The 17001-nt window shown below is 35.7% G+C and overlaps 1 protein-coding gene across 1 annotated transcript in view; it reads right to left on the reverse strand.

Moving 5' to 3' along the window:
- dpydb (dihydropyrimidine dehydrogenase b) overlaps window positions 1-14788 on the reverse strand; it is a 153538-nt gene extending 138750 nt beyond the window's left edge. Inside the window, exon 1 of the mRNA XM_026283439.1 lies at window positions 14632-14788. Coding sequence (XP_026139224.1) covers window positions 14632-14670 — 39 coding nt within the window. The 5' untranslated portion in view covers window positions 14671-14788. The remainder of the gene's footprint in view (window positions 1-14631) is intronic.
- Window positions 14789-17001: the final 2213 nt, after the last annotated feature.

Consider the following 17001-nt stretch of genomic DNA (forward strand, 5'->3'; position numbering starts at 1 on the left):
ACAGTACAGTGGTGTATATATAGTAAGATCTTTTACAGCAATCGAATGGTTGAAATATTCTGATTTGTGCTCATCAGGCTGTGAATTTTGATTAGATTTTACTTCTTGACAAGATCCATCTGACCATCTGGAGAAAGTGAAAGTGACATACAGCCAAGTATGGTGACCCATACTCAGAATTCATGCTCTGCTTTTAACCCATCCAAAGTGCACACACACAGAGCAGTGAGCACACACACTCACACACCAGGAGCCATTTATGCTGTGGCGCCCGGGGAGCAGTTGGGGGATCGGTGCCTTGCTCAAGGGCACCTAAGTCGTGGTATTAAGGGTGGAGAGAGAACTGTACATGCACTACCCCCACCTACAATTCCTGCCGGCCCGAGACTCGAACTCACAACCTTCCGATTGCAAGTCAGACTCTCTAACCATTAGGCCACGACTTCCTAAGAAAAGGAGAGAAATGGTACTGAGATTGAGTGCATGGGGGAGAGACAGGAAGACCTCATCAGTGTCCACCACGTATGTATTGGGCTTAAAGCTACTTGTCTAATTTATGTCTGTATGTATTACTATTGTAATGATATGGGGTAATTACGTTTGCTCTTGAAAGATATTTAAAACAGTAATGTGATGACCAATAAGGTACAGGCAAGGACAATTGCATTGTTTTATTGTAATGTATTAGGGCTGCACGATTCTGGATAAATTGAGAATCACGATTTTTTGATCTCATATAGAGATCACGATTCTCCTACGATTCTTTATTATTATTATTACTATTAACATTATCATTATCACAAGTATATAAATTAATTATTTTATTTTGCAAGGATTCTTTAAATTGATCAAGTGTGACAAAGACATTTATAACAAAATATTTCTATTACACACAATTATTGTTCTTCTGAACTTTCTATCAAAGAAACCTGAAAAAAATCTACTCATCTGTTTTCAACATAATAATAATAATAATAATAATAATAATAATAATAATAATAATAATAATAATAATAATAATAATGTTTTTTTTTTAACGGCAAAACAGCATATTAGAATGATTTCTGAAGATCATGTGACACTGAAGACTGGAGTAATGATGCTGAAAATACAGCTGCACACCACAGAAATAAATTACATTTTAAAATACATTCAAGTGAAAGCAGTTATTTTAAATGGTAAATATTTCAAAACTTTACTGTTTTTGCTGTACTTTGGATCAGATAAATATAGTTTGGTGAGCAGAAGAGACTTTAAAAAAACATTACACATCTTATGGTTCAAAAACTTTTGACTGGTAGTGTATATATAATATATTTAAAACCCCAGTTTTTTTAATATTAGAATGATGGAAAAAAGTTGTTTAGATCACTGATTCAACGACTCACTCATAAACCTACTACACTTGTTTCATTTCTGGATGAATCAGCGTTTTTGAACGATTCTCTTGAATGAAAAATTAATTCTTTGACAAATAAATTAAGACACTTGTCGCCACCTATTGGTGAAACAATGCAATCGACACAAACGTTATTTAAAGCGCAGTACTTTCAAAAGGGGATTTGTTATATTTTGATCGCTGCCATATAGACATCAATGTTTATATTTAAACTATAAACTTTATCCCAGTATTTCTGTGATAATATAAATGACTGTAAGACAGATATAATACTGTGTAGTTGAAAAGACTGTTTGTGAAGATGTTTCTTAACCAAACATGGTAAGAGCTCTCTCTGTGTCAGCGGCAGTGCGCGCACGGATTTGAATGATCCGGTAAGACTCTGTCAAAGGTTTAACAGACTCGGGGAATCGTTGTCTTTTAGAAATGAGATCGAGAGGGTGTCTGAATCGAGATCGCGATCTTTTAACGATTAATCGTGCAGCTCTAGTATGTATACTTTGAACCAGAAAAGACAAAACTCATGCTACAGTAGATCATGATAGTATAGTACCCACTCTCTATGGCATTGTCATGGTAGACTTTACTCTGGTCACATTCTTTTAGTCCAAGTATCCATCTAGTATCCATCACCTTTAGCAACAAAAGTACAATTTTGACCTTGGGTCTTATCTGTCTTCTACCTGTCTGCTATATTAATCTCATTACCTCTTTGTCTGACCAAACTCTTGATTCTTTTTTGTCTCCACCAATAGAGTCATGATAAAACAAAGGTAAACGCTGAGCTTGTCATTTCCCCACTGAAAATATACATATGCCATCAGCAAAACATGATTGGGATTATCATACAGTACAGGCACGTGCACAGGTAGGGCTCAACCTGTGCAGAGCACATGCCCTTTTTGCCCTTACACTCCGAAGTGCCCTTTTTTGGTGGTGTTTTTTTTTTTTTTTTTTTTCAATGCTATTGGTCACCCTTTACGTCTGTCTGTCTGTTTTACAAATATTTAGCAAATGAAAGTTCTTAAAACGAGCTTGTGTAAATCTTATTCGATCCTCAAGCTGTCAGTAAGCTGATAACTCCGCCCCCTCTATATTAATAGAATCAACTGAAGTTCCACATCAGCCGCACTGTAGACAACAGCTGAGCTGAACAAAGTTTTGCGAAGGGTAAATAAATATCTTGTTGTTTGAATAAGTACTACTAAACACTGTCTATAAAGGCTCATATATTATTTATTTGATGTCTGACTGACTCACTGACTGAGACATGTGGGACATCGCCTGAGAGAGAGGGCTAGCATTTGCCATCTAGTCATAGCCAATACATAGCCAACACTTAAAAAGCCTGTGCATACAGTAGCATTTCATTTTTTATAAAATGCGATTTTGGCCAAATGCATTTTACCACAGGAAAAACTGAGCGCTCCGTCTATATAGCTACAAAAACTATTTTGTAACCTGTAGTTAGATGAAAATGTAATGTGATGCCAGCAGCGGCAGGCGCCGTCGCCGTTTTAATGATGGGCAAAAAATAAATTAATAACATTTGAACGCATTCGCTGGTCAAAAACTATATATTGATAAGTAATAGTAATAAGTAAAAACAACATATAATTAGTTTTTACCATCGGGAAATCATAACAGGTGCGCCCCCGCGCTGTTTCGTACTGGAACTTACACAAAGCGACGAGTGATCCTCGTCACCTAGATAACTATATTTCTCCTAGATAACTATATTTCTAAGAAATTTCTTCTTTGATTTATGATTGCTGATACACTTAATTTATTAACATTTATGCTAATCATGTTATGGTATACTATATAGTGTAATATGTTTACAATTTTAAATAACTGTTTTCTATTTGAATATATTTTAAAATGTAATTTATTTTTGTGATCAAAGCTGAATTTTCTGCATCATTACTCCAGTTCAGTACTCTTCAGTGTCACGTGATCCTTCAGAAATGCTTTTCACTGCAACTGTACTTTTCACACTATTTTTATTTATTTTTTCATTGCTGGTTTATTTTATTTTAGTAGGCGGATACATGTTGGATATGTTATAGTAACGGTATGGCTATAGTTTCTTATAATCTGGAATTAAGTTGGACATAATTACTTAAATTATATTTCAAAAAAGTTTGTCAAAAATACTTGACTCATTGCTCACCTTCCCCTGTTCTCAATGTAATTTATAATAATGTTAATCAAATAATACAAATTAGCTAATAAAACCAAACAGAATAGCTAAAAAAAGAGAATATATATAATTGATATAAAAAATGGAGGGGGTGCCCTTTTTCAGTTTCAGCACATGCCCCTCAAAAGGTCTGTGCACGGCCCTGATACAGTATAAGGACAGCCCGTGGTCAGAAGTGTGCCAAACCTGTCGAAAGCATGCTGCCTCCTGTTTGGACTTGCCCATGCCCACGACCTCAAATATCCCTCAAAACTGGTGTATACTTCTGAGATATATCAGAGGCTCTTTGTGGGATTGGACCCTATGCGTCCTATTGTGTATGTTTTGTAGGCACTGTCAAAAGTGACACTGGTTGACAATGAATAGATGTTATTGTCTTTAATCTGTCTTCCAAGCTTTTTCTTCTACAACTGAAGTTGTAATTGTTATTGATAAAGTCTGTTCATGTAAAGTTAATCATCAAAGTTTAACACTCTACATACAAACAATAAGTAGCACTTCTGAAATAATAAAAGTAAAATGCCTACATGCCCTTCTACTCAACTGACAGTAATAGAAAAGTAACTTAATGTGTCACTTTCCATAAAAACTAGCCTACACCATAAAAAAAGTATCTCAATACTGCACACATTACATTTAAAAGTAACACACAAATAGTTCTACAGCAAAAAAAAAAAAAAAAAAAAAAATGAAGAAAAAGCTAAGATAATCATGCATTTGTGTTCCACAAACATGAAAGCATTTTAAACCATTGATATGAACTACAAAGCACACTCAAGTCAAGGTCCTTAAAAGCTGTCTGCGACAACACTGATTAGAACGCCAGTGCAGTCGGGCCGATAAAGAGGGGTCCGACTGAAACAGTAAAGTGTGAAATGAGAGCCATGATGGGGAACATCATCATTTGATTCAGGAGCAACCTTCATTTGAAATACATTCAGCACCTTCACGCCTGCCAGTCAAATCACCCACCACAGTTGAGGAGCTGAAGGCAGGCACCAGTGTGGGATCTTTTAATGGCAAACACAATTAACAGGCAGTTTACTGAGGGAGAAGAGAACAAGTGAGGGAGAAGCAACCATTACCATCACACTAATACCAATTTCATGCTCTTCGTAGTGTAAAAGAATACCATGTCCACAGTCATTTCAATGTGCTGAAAATACTATCTGACGAAGGCCAGGACAGGAGGTTAGGAGCAAATTGAAATAAGCCACTTTAGCATTCTAGCCCATAAGCCAGGTGTCAGAAAAACTTGCACTCAAAACAAAGGACACTGATGGAAATCCCTGACATTTGAATGCTGTGGTGACTCTTGTGCATTATCCGTGTACATATTTGTCCAATTAATACTGTTTACAATCAGTCATGCACTTATTTGTTTCCTAAACAAATTTCAGTGTTGTGTTTTGCCATTTTATGCCACAAAACTTTCAGAAGAAACATTTTTAACAACAAATATAGTGAGATAGAGGAAACCGTTCTTAAAGGCTTTCCATTTACTCTTAGAAGTATGGAGAGATGAAAGTGAAAAAAAGTGAAAGTGAAGTGACATTCAGTATGGTGACCCATACTCAGAATTTGTGCTCTGCATTTAACCCATCCGAAATGCACACACACAGAGCAGTGAACACACACACACACACACGCACGCACGCACGCACGCACGCACACACACACACACACACACACACACACACACACACACACACACACACACACACACACACTGTGAGCACACACCCGGAGCAGTGGGCAGCCATTTATGCTGCGGCGCCCAGGGAGCAGTTGGAGGTTCGATGCCTTGCTCAAGGGCAACTAAGTCGAGGTATTGAAGGTGGAGAGAGAACCGTTCATGCACTCCCCCCACCCACAATTCCGTCCGGCCCGAGACTAGAACCCACAACCCTTCGATTGGGAGTCCAACCCTCTAACCATTAGGCCACGACTTCCCCAGAGATACATTATTAATGGCACTATTTATATGTAGCATGTGTTAATCACTGAGCTGGAAAGGTAGGCCCTACATAAAACTTTATTTATTTTTTCATCTTTTATTATAATTTTATTATAGGAATGAGCAAATACATGCAAATACTCAAAAGTGACAGCACTGATTGCTAATTTAAGAATTCTTACCACAACTGCAGCAACAAATCAGACAGTCGGCCATATATATATATATATATATATATATATATATATATATATATATATATATTAGGGGTGGTTAATATGTCTGATTTCCCGATTCGATTCGATTACGATTATTGAAGTCCAAATTCGATTACAGTCGATTTTCGATTATTAACGATTCTCGATTAGCGATTATTGATTTACCATTTCACAACAGTAAACGAAAATACACTACAAAGTGATTGCAGTATTAAAAAAAAGCCAGCTACTGAATTACTTAACTCTTTTATTGAGTAACAACAACTCAAAGCACTTTCTTTGTCATGTAGTTATAACTTCAAAATAACTGCAACAGGATGCCAACGCTGGATACTGATCAGCTGAAGTCACTTCTTATTACAAGGCTGATTGCCGAATAAATATGGATATGGAATACTGACATGCTGACTTATGTAACTTTACCAGATGATGATAAACGCTAAAAAGTACAAAGTCTATTGTCAAAAGTCCGGTGATTTTAAAGCTCACAGAGAAGTCACTTCTGAACCAAGCAGCTTTCTATCCCCATGTTTCTTTTATTCATTTTTTTTTTTTTTCAGAAATTCAAAAGCTCTTACAACAGTTACAAGATGAGGCAGAGACCAAGCCGTTTTCTGTTGAACATGGCAAATTCGCAGAAACTACATGAAAACTTTTTCGCCTTGATGCCAAAAAAAACTAAACACTGTAACAATATTGCAGTAAGATTAATTCTGAAGTCTTTGGAGGACATTTTCAATTAAATCAATAACTTAAAAAAATCTCCAGTTGCATTTGTATGAATCAAGAGACAGTGATTTTAAGCATACTATCCAACATGAAAGCAGTGTTTCAGTTTTACCCGACTGCAATTTTTGTTGTTTACTTGTGCAACAACAATATTTCGGGAATATTCGACAATTGAACAATGCGAATCAGTTTCACTTTCAAAAGAAAAACACAAAAATTCCATTCAACATATAATCTGTAGAATTTAGTTTTAGCATTTTATAACATAGTATTTTAGCAAAGCTTAAACTTCATGGGACTTACAATCCTAAATAGTTTTGTTTAAAGGAAATCTTATTTGTTTTCACTCATTTCATCTCTCACAGAAGGACAAAAACATTAGGTTTGCACAATATTGCTGGGACTGCTGATAACTGAATCAGTCAAGCTACTGTTTATTTGCCATAATAGGCTCAGTCTGAAAAGCAGAAGTAATAATGGGCAAGTTAAGCCATGTTTGCCCAGTCACAGATTAACAGATTTTGAAATCTATGGATGAAACCTCAAAGTGGCGCACAGTCCACACACAGCCAAAAAGGAAAAACAAACTTGCATTAATAATAAAGAAGGACACTTGATCAAGGCCAGTGCTGAAACATGCTCTCTAAGTAGTGACTTAATGATTTTAGACTGAAGGCTGTTTCTTGTAAGCAATGAAAAACATTGTGCACCTTTGCCAATTTGATCAATTTTGTGTAAGAGGAAACACATCCATAAGAAGCAAAGATCTATATAAGAAGAGATCAATATCTCCTCTAAAGTCCCTCTGAGATGGTTAAACAAGCTCTAGATGGAAATCATAGTCTATTTCAAGTCAAATAGGCTTTTAGTGGAAGAAAAGATGGAAATGAAAGTGTGGGCCCATTTTTGTGACCAAACAGAGGTTCACTCTGCATAGTTGTTGCTTTTTGTGTATTCACATTTCTAAAGGTCGTAAGGTAATTGGTGAGGTATTATGGGATTATTTTAGTAGATATATACAGTAAGCCTTCATGAGATTAAACTGTTTACCCGAGGATACATCATTTTTTGTTGCTTGAAATAAAACCGGTTCAAGTTTCTTCTGTGAGGTAGGTTTCTCCTCTCAAAATACTACATAATCAAGCTGTTAAAAAAGCTGTGGAACTCAACAGAAAGAAATCAAAGCATAAACTCACAGATCAAGAGCAAGTATATACATGTCATTAATTCATGCCGGGCTTTAGCTAGAAAGAGAAGGCATTTTAAGCAGCATGTGATATGCCATGTTTCATTTCCACAAGGAGAGCTCTGGAGACTGGCTTTATCACTCTCTGCTGGTCATAGTGATCCACTGAGACAAAAAATCAATACTGTCTTTTTTACTGCCAAAGTAAGCAAATGATAGCAGATGATGTTGTCTGATGTCAGTCATAAGGATTCTGCAAGCAAAGGGTGTAGGTATATATATATATATTATATCTAAAATCTGCTTGAAAATAGATTTTTGAAATTGCTTCCATATATATATATATATATATATATATATAGATTTGGTGATTTTCTCAAAACCCTAATGTGAGATTCAAAGTCATCTTTTACATGGGTAATTTATAAACAACAGCACCAACCCAGAACATAGAGTTCACACTTAAAGTAAGCTTTTGTCACTGTGTAAATTAGTTCAGGTATGCTCTCTGCTATATAATTAATACTAATGTAACATCATCCAGATGCAGAAAAAGGGCTAATTCGTAACTAAAATCATTTATGAAATTATCTCAAATGTAGGCAACTTGACCCCTTTTCAAAGCACACTTCATCTTTCATTACACAGCTCCCTCCCTCCCTAAGGCAGAATAGTTAAACACAATCTACAGAGATTCTTGCCTAGTCTTTTTGTCTGAAATCAATATAGGAATTGATCCTCCGTAGCTGAAATAAACCCACAGCGCTCCAGCAGCTCAGCAATCTTCAGAACAAGCCCAGAATATCATTTAGTCCCGTAACATAATTATAGAGAGCAATACAGATCATTTGGCATCAACATCATCTTGCTCAGTTAAAGGTCTCCTGAAGCTTCTCTTCAGGTTTCAGAGATGTAATGAGTGAAATGGAGCTGATTCACAATAGGGCTGGGCGATATATGAACAAAAAAATTATATATGGATATTGTCACATTTTTTTTTTACGATATTCGATATATATTTCAATATGTTTGCATTTAAATAAGAAAAAAATGGGATAAGGGAGGTTACTTTTTTTTTGTTTACAAGTTTTTAGCTAAGAACACAAGTCTGTCTCTGGCATGAAACGGTGTTTCCACTCCCACTAAAAACCCTCTCAGATGGGGAGCTATTTGGACATTTAGCACGTTATTTTGGGAAAGTATGCTTGAATCTGAAATATTCTATAGTATTTTCACATTTTACATCGTCGTCAGTATTATTCCGATATTATTGTTAATATTCGATATATCACCCAGCCCTAATTCACACTGAAAAGCACTTCCGATAACTGGCTAGGCATCTGTGAGAGGCCTACTATGATCTTGACCAACCATGTTCACAAATTCTTCACATTATTTAATGTAAAAAGGCATTAAACATTCCAGAAAAGATTCATTAAAGCTATACTGAAGAATGATTTTGTCCATACAATACAAGTCAGTGGGGTCCAAGATAAAACTCAATGGGCAAAAAAAATAACAATGAGGCATTGCTCAAAATATCTTCTTTAATGTTCCACAAACATTCAATTTAAAAAGAAAGTCAAACGGGTTTGGAACGACATTAGGGCGAGTACATTTTTTGGCGAATTGTCCCTTTAAGGTCTTAAAGGGTTAGTTCAACCAAAAATTTTAATTATGTCATTAATGACTCACGCTCATGTCGTTCCAAACCTGTAAGACCTCCGTTCATCTTCAGAAAACAGTTTAAGATATTTTGGATTTAGTCCGAGAGCTTTCTGTCCCTCTATTGAAAACATATGTACGGTATACTGTCCATGATTAGAAAGGTAATAAAAACATCCTCAAAGTAGTCCATGTGACATCAGAGGGTCAGTTAGAATTTGTTGAAGCATCAAAAATAATATTTTGGTCCAAAATTAACAAAAATTACGACTTTATTCAGCATTGTCTTCTCTTCCGGGTCTGTTGTGAGCGAGTTCACAACACTCCAGTGTAGTGATGGCCGGTTCGCGAATGAATCATTCGATACAAACGATTCTTCTTAGTGAACCGGTTGAATCCGTTCACCATATCAAACTGAATACTTTGAAATGGTTCACGTCTCCAATAAGCATTAATCCACAAATTACTTAAGCTGTTAACTTTTTTAACGTGGCTGACACGGAGTCAAAATAAACCAATATCCCGGAGTAAATTCATGTACTCAAACAGTACACTGACTGAACTGCTGTGAAGAGAGAACTGAAAATGAACACAGAGCAGAGCCAGATAACGAACGAAAGATTGACTCATTCTCGAGTCAAGAACTGGTTGCATCGGTTTTCGGATCACCATTACACTGAATTGAGAACCGTTTCTGTTGGACGCGTCTGATTTGAGAACTGAGGAGCTGATGATACTGCGCATGGGTGATTCAGCGTGAAGCAGACTGACACACAGCGCGTCTGAACCGAACTAGTTATTTTGGTGATTGATTCTGTGCTAATGTTTTGAGCGCGGTTAAACAGAAGGCATGAATGACGGGCAATCATCGCCAATGACGTCATTACGTCAAGCATAAAAGGACCGGTGAACCATTTTTTTTTCAACTGTTTTATTAAATCGAACTGTCCGAAAGAACCGGTTCGTGGAAAAGAACCGAATTTCCCATCACTACTGCAGTGACTTATGTCAGCTGCGTCACTGCCGAGTCGTGAACGTAGAATAGGATGGAACAAGTTCAAAATCTTGTGTTCCAGAAGAGAGGCCTGTCATTGCGTTCAAAGGGTATGAACAGAGTGTTTGTGAACAGATTTCTTAATACCCCTCACTTGTGCCTGGGATAATCATTGACTTGAGGGTTATGAACTGGTTGAGTGGATGACAGTTTGATAACCCGAGCAGAAGGGCTGCTGGCTCATCATTGTCTATTCAAACACATTTTGTAACACAACAGGAATTCTGGAATCTCTAGATCAAAGAGAGAGAGAGAGAGAGAGATTCTGCAACACTTTCATGGGCAGTAATGAATAATATATATATATATATATATATATATATATATATATATATATATATATATATATATATATATATACACACACACATACATAGAGTACCACTTATCTATCTATCTATAGTAATAATTTCATTCATTGATATAAATTTGACATTATTATTATAATAATAGCAAATATTTATAGCAAATGTTATTTTAATGAATAATCATCTATAATCAATTATCATATAATTAATCAAAAATCATAATAATCAAGCCATTTAAATTTACAGTCATCAGATCAGTATTCACATAATTCTTTGAAACTGTACATGATACACACTAGGGTGTAACGGTACGTGTATTCGTACCGGACCGTTTCGGTACAGGGCTTTCGGTACGGTGCACATGTGTACCGAATGACCGAATGCAATATTTTGTATGCAGAACATAGTTACATTTTCGTGTTTCCAAATGAACATATTAAGTGGCGGAAGTCTCCGCGTTCAGTGCAAATCCTGCCCTGCAGCTGATTCTAAGGCCGGTGACACACTGGCTGCGTGGCGTGAGCATGCGTTTCTGCTGCGTGTCAGTTGCTTGATGGCTGCTTCGTGTTTTCTGTGTCTTTACACACCAGAATCGTGCCTGACGTGGTGCTGGCGCGCTGCTGCTACTGTAGGTGACATAGAGGGAGGCCACCGACAGACCAGGATCTTGTCTTCACGACAACAATATCTATACTTCATGTTGAGCATAAATATAAAGCCTACTGATAAAGGACACCGTTAACAGTATTGACTGCAAAATAGACTATGTTTGACAATAAGCCAGTGTGTTACCGTCCTAATGTTTTCTAAAGGCATCACGCGAGTGTGAACATCACTACAAATAGGAAAAAAATGATTGTAATTCAAACGCAGCTCCCGTCGCCATTTAAACAGACCTTTGCTCTTAATTCCGATCCGTCCAACGCAATAACGAAATCTGAGCAGGTCTAAAAACTGAAACTGTTGATGCTGCAGTTTACACTTTGAAAAAGTTATATATATATATTAAATATGAGCAGGCCTACAAGCTGGGATTGGGATTTGGATTTTATATATTTTTTTATTAAAAATTATTTTTTTTAAAAGTGTAAACAAATTGTTAAAAAAAAGTTTATAATAATAAACAACCTGCAGTTTAATGTTTGCATTTCTTTCCCTTACTGTAAATGAACCAAACCTTGACTTTAAAACCGAGGTACGTACCGAACCGAACCGTGATTTTTGTGTACCGTTACACCACTAATACACACTCAAATATTTAATATTATGATATTTTATATTTTCCTGATCAAATCTAAAAAATATATAATTTCTATATATCTATGTATATTACTGGTAAATAGTTTGGAATATTTATGATTTTTTATGTTTCTGAAAGAATTATCTTATGCTCACCAAGACATTAATTAAATTATCCAAAATACAGTAAAAAAAAATAAAAAATAATATATATATATATATATATATATATATATATATATATATATATATATATATATATATATATATATATATATATATATATATATATATATATGAATTTATATTATGAAAATGATCAATTTCAAATGTTCAATTTTCCATTTTCCAAATCTAATTTATTTCTTTGATGGCAAATTAATTTTCAACAGTCATTACTCCAGTGTCCTCCAGTGATCCTTCAGAAATCATTACTTAATTTACATCATAAAATGATAACAATTGTTTTGTTTTGCTAAATTCGGGTATCTTCAGATCTAAAAATTGATATTATTTATACTTATCAGCCTTAGTAAACACACCAAATGCAGTTGTTCAAAAAGAAAAAAGCTCCTCCTTCCTAACTAATACAATAACAAGAATACACTATTACTCACTGACAGAGAGTGGTGTAACTAGCTTGTGCAATCACACTACATGTGTACTATGTAACCATTTATATAAGTACTTACATCAGTAGCATATGTCGGGAGGCCAATGTCTTGATAAGCACCACATGTAATTGCATACCATTACAAGATTACTGGAAATATTTCCAAATTTCCTCCTGAACTCGAAAAGGTCTTTTTTTTTTACGGAGCAGATAAAAGCTCCAGCAGGTAGAGCATCTGACTTTGACGTCCATGATATGGATGTCTGTCAGCTAATGAGGCTTTCATAACGTTCATATTGCAATTTTGGCTTTTAAGTTGACAATTTTCTATCACGGTACTTGACTCGCTATCAGGAAGTGGTCATTGTTGGGGTTTGGGGCCTTCCATAAAAAGCCATAGCCCTTTGTGTAAGCGGCCACATTAATCTGGTTTTTAACGAACACTGATGGCCATCCCGGAGGATTTTTTAATGAATCCGTGAGCACACACAAAGGCACGCATTTAGCGCTCTCGGAAAAGCAGGATATTAAAATGAGATGTCTGACAGCACTGCCAATATGAATGGCCAATTTAATAGCCCCACGCACAGCCCTTATTATGACATTTAGTGAGGTATTTTCAGTGGCAGACAGGAGTCATTTAGTGCACATTTTAAGTGCACTCTGCATGCCAAGGTCACGTTGCCATAGTCATAACACTCATGAATAAAAATGCTAACGAGAGTCCTCAGTCACAGTTCTATTTTGTCTATGAAAGTCAATGCCCATATCTGCTCAACTTAAAAGAGAAAGCTTTATCTCACCTGAGCAGAGATGTCATCCGGTGTGTGCTGTGCATACCAGGACGTCATAAAGAAGACCGTTTCAGATACAGGAGGATGCATGTAAATCAGATCTGCTAATGCTAGATCAAATTAGACAAATGCTATGGATAGCAGGAACTAATAATGGAAATGCAGAGAAACTGAAGTTGAGAACGGGCCGGAATTGAAGCACTGCACCATTTCAAAAGGAACAAAATAAAAAATGAAAAAATTGTTTGATTAGGTTAATTGATTGGACATTGAGTCTTGAAAAAAAGACTCTTTGTTTAGACCAATTTAACCACTAAATTAGCAACCTACTTTCTTAAGTGCACTTGATTGAAAAAAAACATGATTTACCAGTCATGTTTACTTCTTTGAAATCTAAAAAGCTACCTGATTTGTCGATGCCTTAACCTTGCATTGGGGGGGAATCAAACAATGAAGGCCATCATGCATGCACTGTTCACAAATTAAAGGGCCTGTTGTATGCAAAGTGCATTGTACATCAAAAGTGTAACATACACTATGTGACTGTACACGTTTATCTGGAGTAAATGATCCTTAAATTGGAACTGTACATTTCAATTAAGCTACTAATTATCAGTGTATCACAACTCGTCCACTGAAATAGTCCCTGTCCAAGGTCCTGAAATATCTTCCTAGTAGCACACAAGGCCATGTATAGATAGAGAGAGATAGAGAGAGATAGAGAAGGGGGGGGGGGTAATCATTTGACCTTTTATTCATCTCCATCTTTTAAAATATTCAGAGTGTTTAAACTGTCCTTCAAGTTTAAACATTAGAGTGGAGAATAAAATCCTCATTTAAAAAATCCTAGCTTTTACAAAGTAACCTAGAACTGTAAATGACAAACATTTAGTGCAAAAAAAAAAAAAAAATCATAATTAAAAATAATATAATCCTCAAAAATATCGTAATGCTGTGCAATAAATTATAGCATTTAGGTTGAAATTAGCTATTCTGGAAAAGCAGGCTATGATATTAAAAGTGCATATTTTTGCTTTTGAAATCAAGTGGTATTTTATTTATTAGTTTTCTTGTTTCGATGTGTCTGTATTATGCACAACAATGAAACTTTCAAAGTTTTGTCTCGCAGTCTCCCACACAAATTACCTTACCTGACTTTAAAATATGGACACGTGCCCAAAAATAGTCTAGCAACAGATGAATATCTAAAAACGTCTTACCGAACGAAATATGCAAAGCTCTGATACACTATGCGTGTTGCTTTACCTCGATATCCGGCAATTCTTTGCTCAGCATTGTAGCCATTATGTCCGATCTGCAGTATGATCCGATTTCTCCGCCGTTATGAGATGCAAGAGCGCTTGACGCTAGCAGATCCAAGCACGCGCTCAGAACTTTAGTGAGCGCGCCTAAAAACACGCGACTAGTCCATTATGTCACTGATCACATTTCAGCTCATGAGCGGCTGTGAACTTTGTATTGTTGCAGACATGATAAAGTTCTATTCTTAAAACACCTGTACCCTCAGCTATTGTCTTTTCACCTTATACATTTTTTTTTAATTGACACGTGTGGGCAAAATCTTAGTAGTTCTGGGTAAAATGGTATATTCCGACAACAGACGAAGTTTAGAGGGTCAAAGTTTACATGGAGGGTAAGGCTAGGCTGCACGTGTACATGTTGATTTTATAACCCTTGCTTTCAGTATAAAAAATGAATAAAACTAATATACGTGTAAAAGTTTTTTTTTTTTCATTTATACACACACACGCATATGTTTCATTAATCTCATGAATGCATATTAATTATATATTTTTAATTAATTGTGAATGTTAATTTAATAAATAATCATAAAACTTGCATGCACGTTAAATGCATCGGCATTATTATTTACTATACATGATTCACACTCATCTTTTTCATAATATGATATTGGTATTTTTCATACATAAGCTGAATATTGTCACTGCAGTACTGCGTATTGATATGTCCTCGGTCAAATTACATATTTAAAAATACCTTATGGGGTTAGAACACTCACATTCTGTCAGGGGTTAAATGTTGTGAGCTAGTTTCACAGTTGAGGGGAGTGGCTTATCAAAACTGTCACCAGCCCTTCCCCCTCTTTCTTTCCTCAGTAAACCTAAGGTTCAAAGTCTTTGGACTCCAAGTTACCATGTGGTATTATGTAATATTTAACACTCTTAAAAATAAAGGTTCAAGAAGGGTTTTTTTTCCAGAAATGCCATAAATTAACCATTATAGGTTCCCCCGAATAATACCTTTCAGTGAACAGTTTCTTAGTGTGAGGAACATTTTAATTATCTAAAGAATATTAAACAATTTAAATAATATTTTATGCGATGGAAGGTTTCACTGATGTAAAAACATAAAGAATCTTATTTTTAAGAGTGAGGTCTTACTTTGTTATAGTTCAGATTATGTGACATTTGATCATTTTATAGATTTTAGCTTTTACAGTCATAGAAATCCAGATTTGGATATGCTAGTAATCAAAGATGTAATTAAAATGTCATTGGCATTTATCTATGATTCACCTCACGTTGAACAACTAATTTCTTGAGCTAAGAATGTGTCTGAACAATGTCAGAGTGCAGTAAATCATCACACAATGCCATTTACAGATTTTGACTTTATTATAAAACAAACATTTCTAACAGACGTTTATATATATATATATATATATATATATATATATATACAGTATGTAATGTATATGTAATAATATTCTGCTGTAGCATATGAGTCGGAATGAAAGAATGAAAATACAGAGCATCTTATCAGACTTGTAATTCCCTTTAACCCTAAGACAAGGAGCTTTGTTTTGCTGTTTTTTATGTTGACACCTCTGCCACCACATGCAGAAATAGGTCACTTCACCTTCCATTCACTAGTGTTTATTTCTCCTGCCTACTTGCATCTCTCGTCTTTGCAGTCAGAGCGGGTTTCTCTCCAACCCAGCCCAGCAGGCCAAACGTGAGCAGAGCTTGATGTTCAAACACCTGCCGACTGCTGAGGAGCTTTATTTTTCAAATCTGCAACTCTGAAGCTGAGCTGAGCTGAGCTTCTCAGTGGTGTGTGTGTGTGTGTGTGTGTGTGTGTGTGTGCCTCCGGGTCTGTGTATGTGTGTGCATGTGTTATGCATGTTTGCACCTCGTGGTTTTTTTGGCAGTCTACTCAGCCTTCAATGCAATGTTGTGCTTTATGGCAAGACAGTTATTCTTGTCACTCATTATAATCATTAATTCAACACGATGTTAGTTGTTTCCACAAGACAATTATTTTTGCCATTCATAATCACTGAAATGCACAGTTTAGTGCACTTTGAATGCAGTACACATCTTTCATTTAAATATTTATATGTTATAATATAACAACGCAGAAATAATCATGAAAACAAAAACTATGTTCCAAACAGTGTTTTCTATTTGCGCTCTCTTAGATTCATATTTGCCCATATTTTTCCAATCTAATATTTATGTTTGGGACAGCAGCCTTCTCATACTGAGAGCTGATAAGCCCGAGGCAACTTACTGATCAGAGGGATTGTGGATCCTCTAGAATCAGCAGGGGTCAGAATATGATTATGATCAAGCAGCTGTAGGACAGACCCAG

Source organism: Carassius auratus, chromosome 2, assembly GCF_003368295.1.
Source record: "Carassius auratus strain Wakin chromosome 2, ASM336829v1, whole genome shotgun sequence".
Taxonomy (NCBI): domain Eukaryota; kingdom Metazoa; phylum Chordata; class Actinopteri; order Cypriniformes; family Cyprinidae; genus Carassius; species Carassius auratus.